A 16,546-nucleotide genomic window follows, 5' to 3' on the forward strand; every position below is an offset into this window, starting at 1 on the left:
GGATTTTGGTGGTGCTTCCAAGTATAAGTGATAATTACATTGGCGTTGTTGACCTTATTGGAGGGCAGGTGAAGTGTGGCAGAATTCCAAGATACAGCTCCGTTGCTTATATTCCGGAGAACCAATGCCCAGCTGCCCATGGCCAGTGAGGCCGCAAAATTAAAGTAGCTCCAAGGGTTGCAAGTGTACCTGAGGCTGGGAACCTGCTAAGTTAGAGGTGGAGTTCTGGGACTACTTGATCATCCTGACATTCCTGTCTGAAGGAGAAGAAAACTGCCTTGTTTGGCTTCTACTGGCTGCATCTTCTCCTGGCATGATTTGCATTCAAGGCTGAACATGAATTTATTCTGCAAGTCCTCAAATTCTGAGAGTTGTTGGTTCAGGAAGGGCAAGACTGTAGTGTAGCAGCTGGTGGCTGTGCTCTTCTGGGAGATCTAAGGTAGTATTTCTGACATTAGGTTGTATTAAAAGACAAAGTGTTTGGACAGCACAGAAGTCTTTCTGCATATGAAAATGGATGATTTAGTAGTCAACTAGTGTGATTTGCAGTTAGATAGAGGAATCCAGGCATCTTTCACAGGCATCTTGCTTATCCAAAGGCACTTGGTTATTTGGTGCCTTTGCTATGTTTAGCGCAGGTAAATCAGATGTTAAAGTCGTGGTGGGAAGGACTGACTGTTCAGGAGCAGAGAGTAATGCAGAAGAGCATGGTTAAAAGTGAATTATAGGGGGACAGGTAAGGGATGAGAGTGGGACTTGGTGATGGTCCCTTAGCCCACTCTCAAGTCCAGACAAGTTGGTGCTCCTTGTTGAGAGCAGTCCCGTTTCTGAAGAAGTCCGCAGAAAATCTCCATCTTCCCTGTCCAGGTTTCTAATGTTTTATTTTTCTGTTCTGTCAAAGAGTTGCCTGTGATGACTCTTTGGAGCGGCTGCCACAGGCAGCCAAGAGGTGCCAAGAGGGCTTTCACCTTGCCAGACCTGCCTACCTACAGCCACCAAGGTCCTACCACGGGTAGATGCAATCAAAACAAAGTTTAAAAGCTCATGTGAAAGGCCATAGAATAGCAAACCATTCCCCCATCCTACAAGTGCCTTCCAGCCCTTCGGAAGCTGTTTGGCATCTTGAAAGATTCCCCATTGGGTGCTGCAGTTTGCTGGGGTGGTTTCATGGATTCTGTGTTTCCACATCTCTCTTCTTCCCCTTTGTGGTCACCAAATAGCTTTTCAGATCTTAACACGTGCAGAAAGACACGTCCAAGGGACAGGTTCAGGGAGCATCTTGCCCTGGGAGGTGAGGGCTGAGGTAGCTGGGAGTTTCTGCTGGAGCTTTAAGGAGTCTCCCTGTGCTGGGAGCTGTGTACAGTAGGAGCAGTCATCAGCCTCATCTTACGTGCGCCTCGTCTCACTGGTTAGGATCGCTTCCCCCGTGGAAACCATCAAGAATTTCCGTTATTTCCTTTCCTGAGGCTTTGTTTGGGTGGGGATTTCTGGAAGGTATTTCACAGGCAGGTATAATTAAAGAAAGACATGCTTGCCTGGAGGCTTGACAAGGTTTCTTTAAAGCCAGGCCTTTAGCATAGTGGCAAAACAGAAACCGTTTGTTTCCCGGTCCAGTGGAGGGGAGGTTGAGGAAAAGGGGGAGCTAATCAGCTGGGAATCATCCCAGTTAAATGCTGCACACCAGGGTTAAGGCCCTTATCCAGCAAATCCTTGAAATATGTGCTTAATTTTAAGTCCCTCTGACTTCAATCTGTTTACTCTTGTGCTTAAGTTTAAGCATGTGCCTAAGTGCTCGGCTGGCTGCAGGCCAAGGCAAATAGTAGACTTAGGAGCAGAATCGCATAAAGTAAGTGCTTTGCTGGACTGAAGTTCCATGGGACAGCGGGTGCTGTGCAGGTCTGGGATGCTGGAAGGGGACAGTGCTGTGTATCCCAGCTCCATCAAGTGTTGGGTACTACAGACCTGAGGCTCTGCTCACCTTGCAGGGAGCATCCAAGCAGTGCAGCCTCTAAACAGGTGTCTGAATTTCAGCATCTGTTTCTCTGAAGGCATCAGCCTCACACGTAGCCTTCTGTATATCACAGGCACAGTCTTGGGAAAGTGTGTAATTTATTTCCTCCCCGTTGAGAGAAAGGAGCATATTAGTGGAGGAAAATATTCTTGATTTTATCATCAAAGAAGGAAGGAGAGCAGATTCTACGACCTGACTAATAAATCTTCATAGGAATTTGTATGGCTGCATTAACACAACAAAAAAGACTTCTGTATTAGCAGAAGCTTTTATAATGGCTTTATCTTCTTCTTTCCTGTTCCAAGCTAATTCCTGAAAGCCTTCTTCTAATCCCCCGTTTTGCTCATCCAGCCTGGACTTCTTAGAATGGCAACGGGGCTTTTTCCTTCAGTTCTAATCTACAAATGACAGCACTTAAAGCTAATAACTGTAACCGTGGCACGCACAAAAATGAAAAACTGCCATCAAGAAAACAAGACCTGTGTTTTTTGAAAACACCACTATCAGGGGTTAAGGGAAATCTGCAGCTGGAACAAATACAGCACTCATCTAACTTCCTCAATAACTCTGCCGGGGGAGCGGGCAGTTGCCAGACTGAGGAAGCGTGGTTAGCCATCGAGTCTTTGAATGCAGCTCCATTTCCCCCTCAAACCCATGGAATTTATATTAACCTCCAGCTTTTCTTAGCGGGTGGGAATTTTTTTTTTTTCTCTTTTAATTTGCTTGAGTAAGAGCCTCACTTTTGTTGCTTTGGTTCACAGGAGGAGCAGAGGAGATGGTTCTGCTCCTCACACCGTGCTTTTGCTGGGGGAAGGCCAGGGATGTTAAATGAATAATTTCTGGCAGTGATAAGGAGAGAAAGGTTGAGGCTGCCAAGCACAGAGTCACAGATGTCTGATGACTTGGTTTTGGGAAGGGCAGGCTTGAGACATCCTGGCTCACTGGGTTGTCTGCAATCCCAGCAGAGATGCAGGCAGGAGGGAGGGCCCCATGTGCCTTTAGCATCTTGTACATGGGTGTAAATGAAGCAGGCAAAGAGCAGTGCCACAGAATCATAGGATGGCTTGGGTTGGAAAGGACTTCAGACATCCTCTCATTCCAACCTACTGCCATGGACAGGGACATCTTCCACTAGCCCAGCATGCTCCAAGCCTGGTCCAGCCTCACCTGGAACTTCCGGGGATCATGGGGCAGCCACAGTTTCCCTAGGCCACTGTGCCAGGGCCTAGAGAAGGAAGAAATCCTTCCTAATATCTTACCTAAATCCACCCTTCTTTAGCTATGTGTGAATGCTACTCAGGATGTATAAAACCACTTTCAGTGAGATACTCCTTTACCTAATTTAAGGCCACAGGAGATCTCCTCAGGTGAGCATGGAGTGTGGCTTGGGAGACCTCACTTTGCATCTTAGGGCTCCTGTAGGATCCCTCTGTGATTTCAGAGCCACTCTGAAGGCAGGACATTTGTAGGATGCTTGTGGCTGTGTTGCTGATGGAGGTGGGCAGCTGTCCTAGGCAGAGAACGGAGCTGGCAGAGATATGGGGGATGTGCTGGTTCCCAAAATTACCATCTCTCTGGTAGCAAGAAGTTTGGTGTCTCCTTCCAGCTTTATAATCACCAAGTGCATCTGCAGTTTTCCTGTCATGCCCTGTTCTGCTCACTGCCCGTTCCAGTCTTGGTGGCCACTGTCTCAGACCCTTTCCAGCTTCTGGAGCTGAGCCCATCACGGGCCTGATTCTGCCAGCTGCAAAGGCAACAAGGAGATTAGAAAGCAGCTGAAAAATCTGTAGTGAGGAGGGGCAACATGACCCAGGACATACCAGTAAGCAATGTCTTTGGTGCTGGTCACTTGACATATGAAAATGTATCCAGGAGTTGTGTGATCTCTTGAGTTTTGGTGCTGATTCTTGTGGAATCATAGAATGGTTTAGGTTTGAAAAGACTGTTGAGTCCAACCATTCCCTCAGCACTGCCAAGGCCACCACTGACCCATGTTCCCCCAGTGCCACATCCACACAGCTTTAAAACCCCTCCAAGGATGAGGGATCCACCACTGCCCTGGAAAACCCTCTTCCATGTTTGACAACCTTTTCCATGCAGAAATTTTCCCTAATATCCAACCTCAATCTAATGTTTTCTGTCCCCACTTGGATCTTGTGAAACACCTGAATGTGCATCCTTCACCAATATGAAATTAATTGAAGAGGATTCACCCAGCACCTGGTACTCATCACAAAAGCAGCTGTAACTTGTGCCTTCTCTGGCAGGAGAGCTGATGTATGAATGATGCCACAGTCTTTGGAGATGCCATGTTTGAGATTTGGACTTTGCAAGGCTTGGGAGAACTGATATGGACATCCTGCTGCTTGTCCTCTATCAGTTTTGAACAGAAAACAGTTTTTGAGGATTCTTTTCTTGGTGGAGATACTAGATCCATTTCCAGTGTCACATTTGGACACTGCAGCTACAAACATGCCTTTCTTACTCATCCCTGTTTTGCTGTTCAAAGTAGCCTGTGTCTCACAGAGGTCTGCAGAAGGTCAGTGAAAAACCACCAGTGCAGTTCATAGGTGATGTGATGTTATTGATACTCTGTGGCAAGTGCATCATGCTTTCTAAGCTTTTCCCTGCATTAAAGCCCCTTACAGAAGGAGAAATCCCTGATCCTCGGTGCATAACAGGAAAATCCTAGAGGGGGTCACATGGATGCTCAAGGAGCAGCTTCTTCTCCCCAGGTACAAACTGCCAATAAACTGGCAAGGAGCAAGCCAGTCCTTTGTGTTGCACAGCCCAAACTCCCATGAAGGACTGGGACTTTTCAAAGGGAAGAGTAGGGCTTTTATAGGATTAAATTGGCATGTGCGCATTGGGATATTTCCCAAGCAAGGGTGACAGAGACATGGGATCCTCACGTGATCTCTCTGGACTGAACTAAGCTAAGGAGCAACTTCAGAGAGGAGAAAAGACTTCTCTTGGAGGCATAGTCCTGAGGAAAGTACATTGGCTCTGTCTTCAGCCAACTGCAGACAGGAATACATGTTTTGTGAGAATGTTTCCAGCACAACACAAGGGACTTGGCAAAGGAAAGGAAAGGAGCAGGCTTTAGCCATGAAGGTCTGTGAGAAATGTCCACTGGTGGGCCAAGAGAGGCTGCCACTACCATGACCATATTCAAGTTGATGCCAAAATTCCCTTTTCCTTTGATAGTGCGGCATATAGATCACAGGGGTATGGATCATGTTAAAAAAAAAAAAAAAAAAAAAAAAAAAGCTTGTTGAATTATAAACTATTGCTTGCAATCTGATGGTGTTGAAAAACTTCATGCACTTGGAAGGTGTCCAGTGGGAAGTGCCAAGGACTGAGCACTGAGAAAGTTCTCCTATTGCCTCTGGATCTACCCATGGTGAAAGAAAAAAGAAGCCACCTGTTGTGTGTAAGGCTGTGAAGTTGTCACTTTATAAATAAGGTGTTTCATAACTGTTGCACTGTCCCAAATCCCAGGATCTTACAGGATCCTGAAGCTCCTTCAGGCTGAAGCCCTGGTCTGTCCAAAAGAAGATGAGCAGAGGCCTGGTTCTGGGGGATTGCACAGATGGACATGGAAAACACACCTTTTTTGAATAGTAATGAAATTAAAATACTCTTGGATGTGGCCCACATCACCCAGGAGCAAAACTGAGCTTCAAGCATACCTGGCCAGAGGAGGCTGTACCAACACTGGGCATAGCACAGAAAGTTTTGACCTTAGAGGTTCCTAAACTCCCTGAGGCCCTATCAGGTGTGTTTATGGGTCAGCCTTAAGGATTTGTCCCAGTTCTGTCTGTGGGTCTCCTCCTTGTGAGGATGGAACAGCAGGGAGGTGTTGAGGGACCTCCTGCCATCCCCCTCACTTCATCTCAGCTGGAGAGACATGGTCAAACAGCCTGCCAAGGTGCACAAATGGGGGTGGTGGAAAAACCAGACTAGGGAACATGACAGATATAGAGGAAATGTATATTTTAAAGAAAAGTGAGGTCCCAGAGGCACTGAAATAGCTCAAACTATAAGTATTCCAGTAGCAGCCTCATAACAGTCTTAAGGCTCAGGTAAAGCCATTCCTCCCTCACCCCCAAGCTGGTGCAAGCCAAGGAAAATGTAAGAAAAGCTTTTCAGAGTAGTGCAACCCTTTCTCAGGAGGAGCTTGGGCTACCTGGACAGACTGCAAGCCAAACAGCATGTGTTGTGCCTCCTGGTCACAAGTGATGTGGGCAGTATTTATTCCCAATATTAGCTGAGAAAGGCTCCTTTTTTCCAGGGAAAAGCAAACCCAGGTCATCAGTGCGATTTATTTTAGTGATTCTTTAAATAATCTGCATTTAAGGACTCCAAGCAGTGGTGTGGTTGTAACTATACCTACTGGATAAATGTATTTATTTATGGATGGGATGCTTTACTGCTGACAGTAGAGTTTGTTTTTAAGCCTGACCAGGGTAGAGGAAATACATACAAATAAACAATAAACCTAAACAACACTAAAATAACATCAGTTAAAACAATTAGAGTTACTTCCACTCGCAAAGTATTGTTCCCATTTTGCTACAACATGGGAAAAAGCTCCATTTCCTAAGTCAGCTTGTAACTGATTTGGGATTTGCGGATTCTGGTAACAAAAGGGGATTTCTTTTGTCTGTTATTTATACTCTTCCTATGGCACCGTGTGTCCGTGTCGGCGTGTCTGGAGCACCCTGTCTCAGTGCAGCAGTGTCTCCAGCCTGTCCCCATCTGCCTGCCTCAGCCGGGCCTGCTTGGGCTTCTCCTCCTGCTGTGAACTGGTGTGTTTGCAGAGGCAGCTCCTCCTAGGAGACTTTGTCCTGGTTTTTAAAGTTTTATTATCTCTGAATTATGTATAATTCAGGAGCTGAGGGGCCAAGAGTTATAAATAGACCCCGGAAAACGCGCTGTCAGTAATCAGCAGAAGGCGTCAAGGAAGGTTCAGGCCATGCCTTAATTGGGATGCTTTGCCTAATTATTCTAATGCTTTAATTGCATTTGCATCCTTCACCCCGCACAGGGAGTTCCATGCCGGGTTGTTCTGCCCTTCTCTGTGTGTTCTGTGCCATCCCAGAGCTGGCTGCAGAGGGATGAGGGGGGACAGCTTGGCTGCCGCCAAGTATTTTGTTCCACCAAGTATTTTGTGCCACCAATTGTTTTCAGTGCTGCCTTGCCTCTAGCTGTGTGTCTGCTCTCTGTCAGGAGCCAGTAACAAACACCAAGGAGAGGTGATGGGAAAAGAAGAGTCTGAATGATACCCTTTTGGTCTAGGATTGCATGTGTAGAGTCTGTGGTTCATGAAAACACCCATTATTCTGTGAGAAATGCACACCAGAGCAATCACACTCAGTAAATGGGAATCCAGGAGTTTGTGTCCTTGGGGCCAACAGGGAAGGGCAGAGCCCTACAGGGAATACTGCAGGTGGTGTTAGTGATAGCTAAGGAGTGATGTTTAGCTGTGACAGTCCTGATCACAGCCATCCCACCCTTTTTTTTCTTTTTTTGGAAAAAGTCTCCTCCACTGTGCCCATCACTGAGGCATGTGTACTGCAGCTGCACCCTCAGCCTCTGCTGGCAGTCTGTGGTTTACAATGGACAGCCCAAAGATGCAGTTATCCAATAAATCCTCCAAACTGGGGCATCTCTCGTGGAATTACTTAGAATCACAGAACCACAGAATGACCTGAGCTGGAGGGGACCCACAAGGATCATTGCAGTCCAACTCCAGGCCCTGCACAGGACACGTCTAAGAATCCCACCCTGTGCCTGACAATGTTATCCAAATGTTCCTGGAGCCTCTCTGGGGCACATTGCACTATGCCATGATTCATCAGACCAGCACATCCTACTGTTAAGGTCCCACAGAGCATCTCTTCTGCACAACAGAGCTTCATAGATCAGTGGTGGCAAAACCCAGAGAGTTTTGCTCCTTTTCTGATTCCTGGATGGCTGGAAATTCATTTCTTTGTCAGTCCTGTAGTTTAATTTAGCCCTTGCTCAAATCATTGAGGTTGAAGAAGGTGTCCTTGGAGGTTGCAGAACCCACATGTGCTGTGTTGTGGATGGGGAAGGATGGTAGAACCATAAAGAGCCATAAAAGGGTTTACCTGCCTTTTATCTTGTGTAGGGAGTATTTTGCAAAATTGTTGCACTTTCTATTCCTTAGATGTTGACTATCAACTGCTTGCTTATTCAGAAGCAACTCTTATTGTAAGCACCTTACAGGAAAATATGAATAGCTTGCAATTTAAAGGAACAGATTTATCACTTGCATTTTAACAGAGAGGAAATAATTTCTGTGTGGCTTCCTGGCAATGTTTTTGGTGTCCTTCCATGGCCTCCAGACCAGGTCAAGGCTTTGGTTTGTGCCTCAGCTCTCTCCTTATAAGATATAAAAAAAAATCCCCTTGTGGGTGACAGACCAGAGCCATGGGAATTCCTGGAATAGGAAGAGGAAAGTGGCCTCTGAGGAGAGAGCTCTGCTGGAAATACCCACAGGACTTAGAGATGCTCATGCATCACTGAATCATGCAATCACAGAAGGATTTAGGTTGGAAGGGACCATAAAGCTCATCTCGTTCCAACCCCTGCCATGGGCTGGGACACCTTCCATTGGAATCACCTCCAGCAGAAATGCCAGCCTTGGGTGGATAGAAGTGATAGGGATGCTGCCAGTGGCACTTTTGCCATGTTTTTCACATGCAAGGGGCTGGCTGGGATGGTTGTACTGAATATATTGGCACATTAACCCCATAGGCACCATGATTGTAGGACTGGCACAATAAAAGTTAAACATATCTGCAGATCTGTGCTGTCCTGGAGATCCCTGCCTTGGACAATCCATCCTGGTTGCAGGATGTTGCAATTCACTGGGTGGGTTTCTGCTGGAACCACAATGTATTTATCTTTTTATGCTCCCTCCAGCCTCAGAATTTCTGTTGTTCCCTTTGCACTGGCAGATGGGGTGTCCTCAGTGATTCCAGCCCCACCTCACCCTTCCCACTCCCCCAGAAAATAAATCCCACCCTGAACTTTGTGTGCAATAAAACTGAGCGAAACTCCCAGCTCCTACCTCAGGCCTAATAACCTGTTTGTTCAGTTCAGGCCTTCTGCAACCATTTGTTTAAGATAAGCAAGGGCGGATGTTTCTTGAGGGCACAAAAGGCTCTTGAGATAAAGCTCCAGCGGGACTGATCCTGCACTGTGGCTGGATCATTTCCTCCTCTCATCACCTGAGTGTTGTTTTTTTCCATCAGTCCAGTGCTTTTCTCAGCCTTCTGTTCCCTCTCAGGGTTTCAGTGTTGCTGTTTCCTACTCAGGTGTCTTCACCTGCTTGGCGATCACGGGCTGGGTTTGTTTCTGCCACATGGGGAGCGTCTGTGAAAGAGGTGGAATAAGTTGTTATGAGTGAAGGCAGTTGCTTTGTGGGTTGAGGTTTCACATCTGAAAGTCAGGCTGTAAAACCACACGGATTAAGCAATGAACCCAAACCCCTAGAAGCCCCTCGAGCCCTTGTGAAACACCCACGAGTTCAGCCACCTCAGGCAACAAACAGCTGCACTTGGGAATGCAGCAGTGGAGGAGAGGAGGAGGAGGGAGGGTGCAGGCTGGTCCCAGATAGGGCTATCTCTTCTGTAAGGCTTTTGATTTCAGATGCCAGAGGAGTTGCTATGATTTGCTGCCTCAGGGTGGTCACAGAAGAATCAGTGTCAGGAAAAAGCCATTTTTCCTCATTCCTGCAATAAAACTTTGACTTGGGAGCATTCCTGGAAGGGAGGCTGGACCTGCCCCAGCCTGAACCCCCCTGCCCTGGGCTGAGCCCCCAGCGTGGGCAGCAGGGCAGGGGGGATCCTGCCCCTGTGCCCCTGGGCTCAGGTGAGAGCCCACCTGCAGAGCTGCCCCAGCCCTGGCTCCAGCAGCACAAGGAGCTGGAGCTGCTGCAGCCAGTGCAGAGGAGGCCACGGAGCTGCTGCCAGGCCTGGAGCCCCTCTGCTCTGGAGCCAGCCTGGCACAGCTGGGGCTGCTCAGCTGCACAAGAGAAGGCTCCAGGGACACCTCAGAGCCCCTGCCAGGGCCTCCAGGGGCTCCAGCAGAGCTGCCCAGGGATTGGGGACAAGGCCTGCAGGGACAGCAGCCAGGCAATGGCTCCCACTGCCAGAGGGCAGGCACAGATTTTGGGCTCTTGGCAATTAGGAATTGCTGGCTGGGAGGGTGGGCAGGCCCTGGCCCAGGGTGCCCATAGAAGAAGAACTTCTCATAGAAGTTGCCCCATTCCTTGCAGAGGGGTGGAACTAGATGGTCTTTAAAGTCCCTTTCAACCCAAAGCATTCTAAGATTCTACTAATTTACCATCCCCAGTAAAAAAGCCAAAGCTGGTGCCCTCCTCCAGCTTGTTCAGATGATCCTGCTGCAAAGGAGGCATAAGAAAAATCATAGCAAAGTCTTTTTTATAGGAGGGTAGCACTAAACCAAACAATTCCCCTGCTCTGTTCCTGCACCTCTTCCCCATGTCCCTCCCAAGCCAGTGTCCCACAGGCTGCTGGGCTGGGGTGTGGGATGGGGTGGGATCAGCAGAGGGATGTTGCTGGGGAGGGGCAGGTATCACTGGGGAAAGAGGTGGAGGCTCTTGGGTTGCTGCAGAATGCCAGTGAGGTCTTGAAAGCTTTTTATTTGTTCTTTCATTGAGCTTTGATGTAAATGTGCCTGGGGAGCAGCTTTTGGTATTCCCACAGGCAGGTGGACAGGGATGAAGGTTGGACAGACACCTTCATTAGGAAGGTAAAGCATAAAAAGAGAGCGCATGGCCTTCAAACCTGCTGCCTGTGTCCTCTGCAGCAATTCCAGTAGATGACAGATTTCCCTAGCTGGCCATACCACAGTCACCTGAGCTTGCTGGACATCACCTTCTCCAAGAGTTATTTTCCTCAAAAAATCTAAATACGTGTATGCACGTCACACACAAACACAGCTGATCTCTTGGGGACTGGCCCAGAGGGCAGACCATTCCTGAACAGCCCTTCTTTTCCAGAGCTTTTGGCCCTTCTTGTTAGAGCATGTATGTTTATGATTTAAATTGGAGCATGTGTGCATTAGAAGTCCCCTGGGCGTCTCAGGTTCTGCACCAAGCTTCCCACCCTGCAAACCACAGAGTGTTTAGCTCCAAAACTGAAAATTAGCCCTATTAGCAATTCTTTCAGTGACCATGGGCTCCTTGTGCTTTGCTTTTCCCACACCCGTTGCTTTCAGAGCCAGCAGCACTGAAACACTGGTTTGTTACCCTCTCCAGCCAGCTGTGAATAAATATCAAGATAAAATCCAGGTGAAAAGGAGACCAAATGTGATTCTGCTGCCCACTGAGAAGTTGCAAACCTGCCTGTGAGAACCATGGCCATCTGAGCATGATGGTGTTTCTGGCCAAAGCAGGAGAAAAACCCATTCCTCTTGTAGACCCACTGCAGAGCAGAGGGTGGTCTCCTGCCTTGAAAGACATTTTCTTTTGGCTCTGTTCAGGGATTTTGACTTCAGAAGGAGTGTGTCTGCTGGAAGATGGAAGAGCTGCATTTCAGATTCACGTTGTCCTCAGTGAGCTGGCTCTGCTGAAGCACTTCCACGGCTGTGCTGCATGACCCACGGTGGGCAGCAGCCTGAGACAAGGGCTGTGTTATCAATATCAAAGCTCTCACCATGCCCTTGGGATTCTATCCCCACCCACTCATCACCTTTGGTCTTCTCCAGCCACTCCGCCCTACTTGCAATTTGCTGATACTTCCTTTTGCATCAGCTCACTGAAAAAAAAAAAAAAGTTAACTTTTCTCCCTTCCAAATTTAGCTTTGTTTAGGCACCAAAATAGACAAGAGTAGGGATCAGTGACTGTTTTTTTCCAAAACATTGTCTCACGACGAGGACTGAGGAAGGGAACTGCTCAGCTGGAGAAAGGAGATGTTTGATTTTCGTAAACGGGGACACGAAGTTCTCCTTTATTCAAGCACAGTCAGTCTCCAGGAGTGCTCCTTGGATTAGGAACTTATTCCCATGTAATTAATTCATCTCTCATCCCGTTGACGTCAGCTGCTGGTGGGTAGAGGTCTGTGGAAGCACAGGGCTTCTCTGCAAGGAGGACATGCAGGAATGCACCACTGTATGTGTGGTTTCTAGTTGGAAAGAGCAGAAAGGCAGCTCCTAAGGCTTTAATGAGGTCTTCACTAGAGGAAATTGGTCCTTGTGTGGAGTGGAGATAGTTTCATTTTTCTGAGGTAATTGTATTTGCACATGTGTCTGCAATGCAGCTTAAATTCTTAAAAACACCCCAAGCGTTAGCCTGCTGTGGTAGTACAAAATTTAGAAACAGCCTCACTAATTATTGTACTATTTTTAGCCTCATTTCCTAAACTAGCTGTGCTGATGGGGTTGGACTGTGTGTGTCTCCTCCTTCCCCTCCTTTCCTCATTCAGTTTGGTATCTGTTGGCCAATTTCAAGTAATTTTTTCAGAGGAACAGAGATCTCAGAGATATCGAGCTCCTCCCGTGCCTTCAGTGAAAATAAATGATGGGGAAAGTGAGTGATGAGGAGCACTCAGACCACAGCCCTCAGCAGTGAAGCAGTTTCAGAATGAGCACCCTGGTCTGGTGAGAGGTCTCTCCCAGTGGCAGGTGGGCTGGAACTGGATGATCTTTAAGATTCTTTCCAACCTCAACTATTCTGGGCTTCTGTGATTCTAAGCTATTACAGAATCATGGAATTCTAGGATATTTTGAGTTGGAAGCCACTCACCAGGATCCCCCAGCCCAGCTCCTGCCCTGCACAGACCCCCAGCAATCCCACCCTGAGCATCCCTGGCAGTGCTGCCCAAAGGCTCCTGGAGCTCTGGCAGCCTTGGGGCCGTGCCCATTCCCTGGGGAGCCTGGGCAGTGCCAGCACCCTCTGGGGAAGAGCCTTTCCCTGATATCCAACCTAACCCTCCCTGGCACAGCTCCAGCCATTTCCATGGGTGCTGTCCCTGTCACGGAGAGCAGAGATTGGAGCTGTGCCTCAGGAGGAGCTGCAGACCCCAGTGAGGTCTGGCCTCAGTCTCCTCTTGAGGCTGAACAAGCACAGTGCCCTCAGACACTTTTTCATGTGGCCCCTCCAGACCCCTCACCATCATTGTAGCTCTCCTTCAGACCTTTTCTAACAGCTTTATATTTTGGCTCAGTGAGTTCCTTATGGCTTGAAGCCTGGAGGAGAGAATGGGAAGGCTCCAGCTGCCGTGGGAGCTGTGGGGTTGCTGCAGCAGCAGTTCCTCCAGGCTTTTTGCAGTGCTCAGGATGGATGGTCACAATAAACCCTGTCTGTCCTCAACTTGGTGGTGCCTTCTCTGGTCTAAATTCATCATCCCCAGGAACCTTTCTCCTCCATAACATCTTACCCTGGAGAAACTCAAAATACTATTTTCTCAGTAACTGCTACTGAAATAAGCTGCCTTTTCCAAAGGCTCTTCACACAGAGAGGGACTTTTTTCTGAAGTCAGTGTGTTATGTTGTCATGCCAATGTCACAAAGCTGCTGCTGGATGAGGCACATCCCCACCCAGCCCTTGGCCTTGCCCAGGCTGCTCCCTCCTGGCCCCTTGCACGTGGTGATTCCCAGCAGTGGCTGGAGCTCCAGGCTGAGATAGATGGTGATGGAAATAAAAGGAGCAACTTTTACAGGGCTTTTATTGCCAGCTGGGGAAGGACAATACTGCATAAATGAAATTCATTATAGTTATGACAGCTCTGTGGTCCCTGGAAAATAAATAATACTTTGTACTTACGTAGGGCCTTTCATCCAGGAACTTCAGAGCTCTGTGTGAGCATTAACAAAGCCTCATCATGCCCATAGTAGGATAGTAAATACAGCAGCCCCCTTATCAGATGAACAGACCACGTCAGAGTCGGCACCTTCAGTGGAAAGAGGGCACTGGAAAGGCAGCAGCTGGGGTAACACAAAGCTCTGCCACTGCCTTGTCTTGGAATCATAGAATCCTGGATTGGTTTGGGTTGGAAGGGGCTTTAAGGTCATCTCATTCCAACTCCACTGCCATGGGCAGGGACACCTTCTAATAGCCCAGGTGGGTCCAAGCCCCATCCAGCCTGGTCTTGGACACTTCCAGAGATCCAGGGGCGGACACAGCTGCTCTGGGCGCTCTGTGCCAGGCCCTCAGTACCCTCACAGTAAAGACTTCCCCTAATTACTAGAAAAAAAATTCTGCTTCTAATCTCATCTAAATCTGCCCTCCTTCATCTTGGGCTCATGATTTACCATCTTTGTCACCTCAGGTGTTTCCTGCAGGGTGGGTCCCACCTGTCCTTGCTGCAGGGCTGGCATAGGCTGACTCGTTCATGGTGGGAAGCCTCACTGAGGCTTCTGGTGTGGTTGTTCCCTTCCTGCTGGGGTGAGGGCACAGCCCAGCAGACCCACCAGCAGTGGCTCCTACTGGTTTCCCCAGGTAGCCTCAAAATGATGCTGAGCATCTTCCTTTACAGACATTTTTTTAGCTGGGTTTTGGATAAATACACAAAGGAAGCAGAGCCCAGGGAAATTGGGTGGCTTAGTGTGTCATGTGTGAGGTGGGTGAATTCCTTGTCCATCGTGTGTATGGGATTTATACGGATATGATCCAGTCATTTGCCCTCTGTAGTTTCTTCAATACAGAAATTGCAGATAACTTCATTCCCTGCTCCTTGCCACAGCCCTGAGAGGTGCAACACATCTGTGAATTTTCGGACCTGCTTTTGTGGGGTCTGGGATGTTGTAGGGATGTTTGGGGGAGCTGTTTCCTTTACCAGGCTGACATGCTGGCTATCCAGCTCTGTCTCACTCTCACCCCTCCCATGCTGGTGCCTGCTGGAGCTGATGGCTGCTTTTCCCTCTCTTTTACAGGGTTACCATCCGTTGCCTCATGAAGCTGAAATCGCACACACCAAAAAACTGTTCAGAAGGAGGAGAAACGACCGGAGGTAGGTGAAACCTCTTCAGTGTTTGGGGTTTTTTAAATCTTTTCTTTGTTGCACATCTTCCTCAACCACCTCGTGGTGAGTCTTTGGACAATGCTGCTGTTCAGCAGTGTTAATACATAAACTCTTATTTCAGCACTAACATCCTGAAAATATTTTGGGATGTGTCCCGCATTGATCCAGGAGTGCCTTAATCACCTTCTCTTCCCCTTGAATTTATTCTGCATAGCCAGATCCCCCCACTTGTACTCAAAGAGACAGCTGGCATTCTGTTGTCTGTAAAAGCTTGAGTCCTTGGGATTTGCTTCCTCTTTTTCTATTAAAAATCAAAATTTGCTGTTTCAGAGCTGCCTGGAAAGTGGGTATGGTTTGGTTCAGAGGGGGTCACAGCCAGCCTCAGGTATCTGTGGGAAGGAGGGGATGTGCTGTGCAGGCAGCCAAATTCCTGTGTCATTGGTGATTTCAATCCATTGAGTTAATTTAATCGAGTCAACTGGATATTTAATTGTGTAAAATGCATATTCAATTATATGAGGGAATCTTAAGTCCTTGATGGGAATCGTGACTATGGTTAAATGTGAAAAGAAGTGAGGAATAAGGGAGTTAGTTGTACATGCAGCTTTATTTCTGCTGACTTGTTCTGCTCCAGCTGAGACAACTCACCCAGGGCAATAAAGCAGTTCTAAAACCACGACTTTGAAAAATGGTTGAGCAGGAGAAAAAGTGTCCAGTGCTTTCTCCTGGAATAAACTGTAGTCTGTGCCTGAGTTGTCACAGGGGGCATTTTTGGTGAAGTCCTGCAGACACCTTGGAGTGTGTCCTCAAATCTCACCATCACTTCTTGTCTCGTGAACAGCTAGGATGTAGTTAACTCTGCATGGTTTGATTTTCCTAAACTTACTGGGAAAAAAAAAAAAAGAGCCAAAAAGAGTTTTCTCAGGCAACCTATAAACATTCTTCTGTGGGCAGAATGGTTTGTCAGCAGTAAACTCTGTTTCCTCTCCTTTTGGGGACTCCCTCCTTTTTAGCTGTACACAATTCAAAAAGCAAGTCTAGTCTTGTTATTTGAGGTGGTGGTGGGAAAAGGTTGTATTTCAGCTGGGTTGCAGCCCTGTGATCTCCAAAACATGGTTATAACCAAATCTGCTGTGTTGCAAGACTGAGCTAGGTGGGCTTAACTGGGGCACTGGGCCGGGCTCTTCTTCTGAGGAACAGTGGAGTTTAGGGGGTTCTGTTCCCATCTCTGGCCTTCTTCTGCCATAGAAAGAGTGCTTGATGCTTTGGGAGAGGAGACCCTCAGGGCCAAAAGGTCTTCTGCCTGAAGCCCCATGCCCAAGGCTGTGATGAACCATGGAGCTGTGTGTTGGTTCTTCCCTCTCATGCAGAAATCTTGCCAGTTGGAAGGATGGGAGGGAACATGACAGATGTGGATTTCTGTTCCTTTTTTCTGTCTGGTCCCTTCAGATAAACCATCAGCAGACAGAAGCATTCAGTCCTCCAGGGCATCCCTGCCTCCTGAACAGATGGCAA

At 47.9% G+C, this 16,546-nt stretch overlaps 1 protein-coding gene across 4 annotated transcripts in view; it reads left to right on the plus strand.

Annotated features, from left to right (window-relative positions):
- Positions 1–16,546, plus strand: part of CTIF (cap binding complex dependent translation initiation factor) — a 148,602-nt gene that overhangs the window by 65,124 nt on the left and 66,932 nt on the right. For all 4 annotated transcript variants that reach the window (XM_077171337.1, XM_077171336.1, XM_077171339.1 and 1 more), the window contains one exon: positions 14,943–15,019. In XM_077171337.1, the coding sequence (XP_077027452.1) occupies positions 14,943–15,019 (77 nt within the window). The remainder of the gene's footprint in view (positions 1–14,942; positions 15,020–16,546) is intronic.

Source organism: Agelaius phoeniceus, chromosome Z (assembly GCF_051311805.1).
Source record: "Agelaius phoeniceus isolate bAgePho1 chromosome Z, bAgePho1.hap1, whole genome shotgun sequence".
NCBI lineage: Eukaryota > Metazoa > Chordata > Aves > Passeriformes > Icteridae > Agelaius > Agelaius phoeniceus.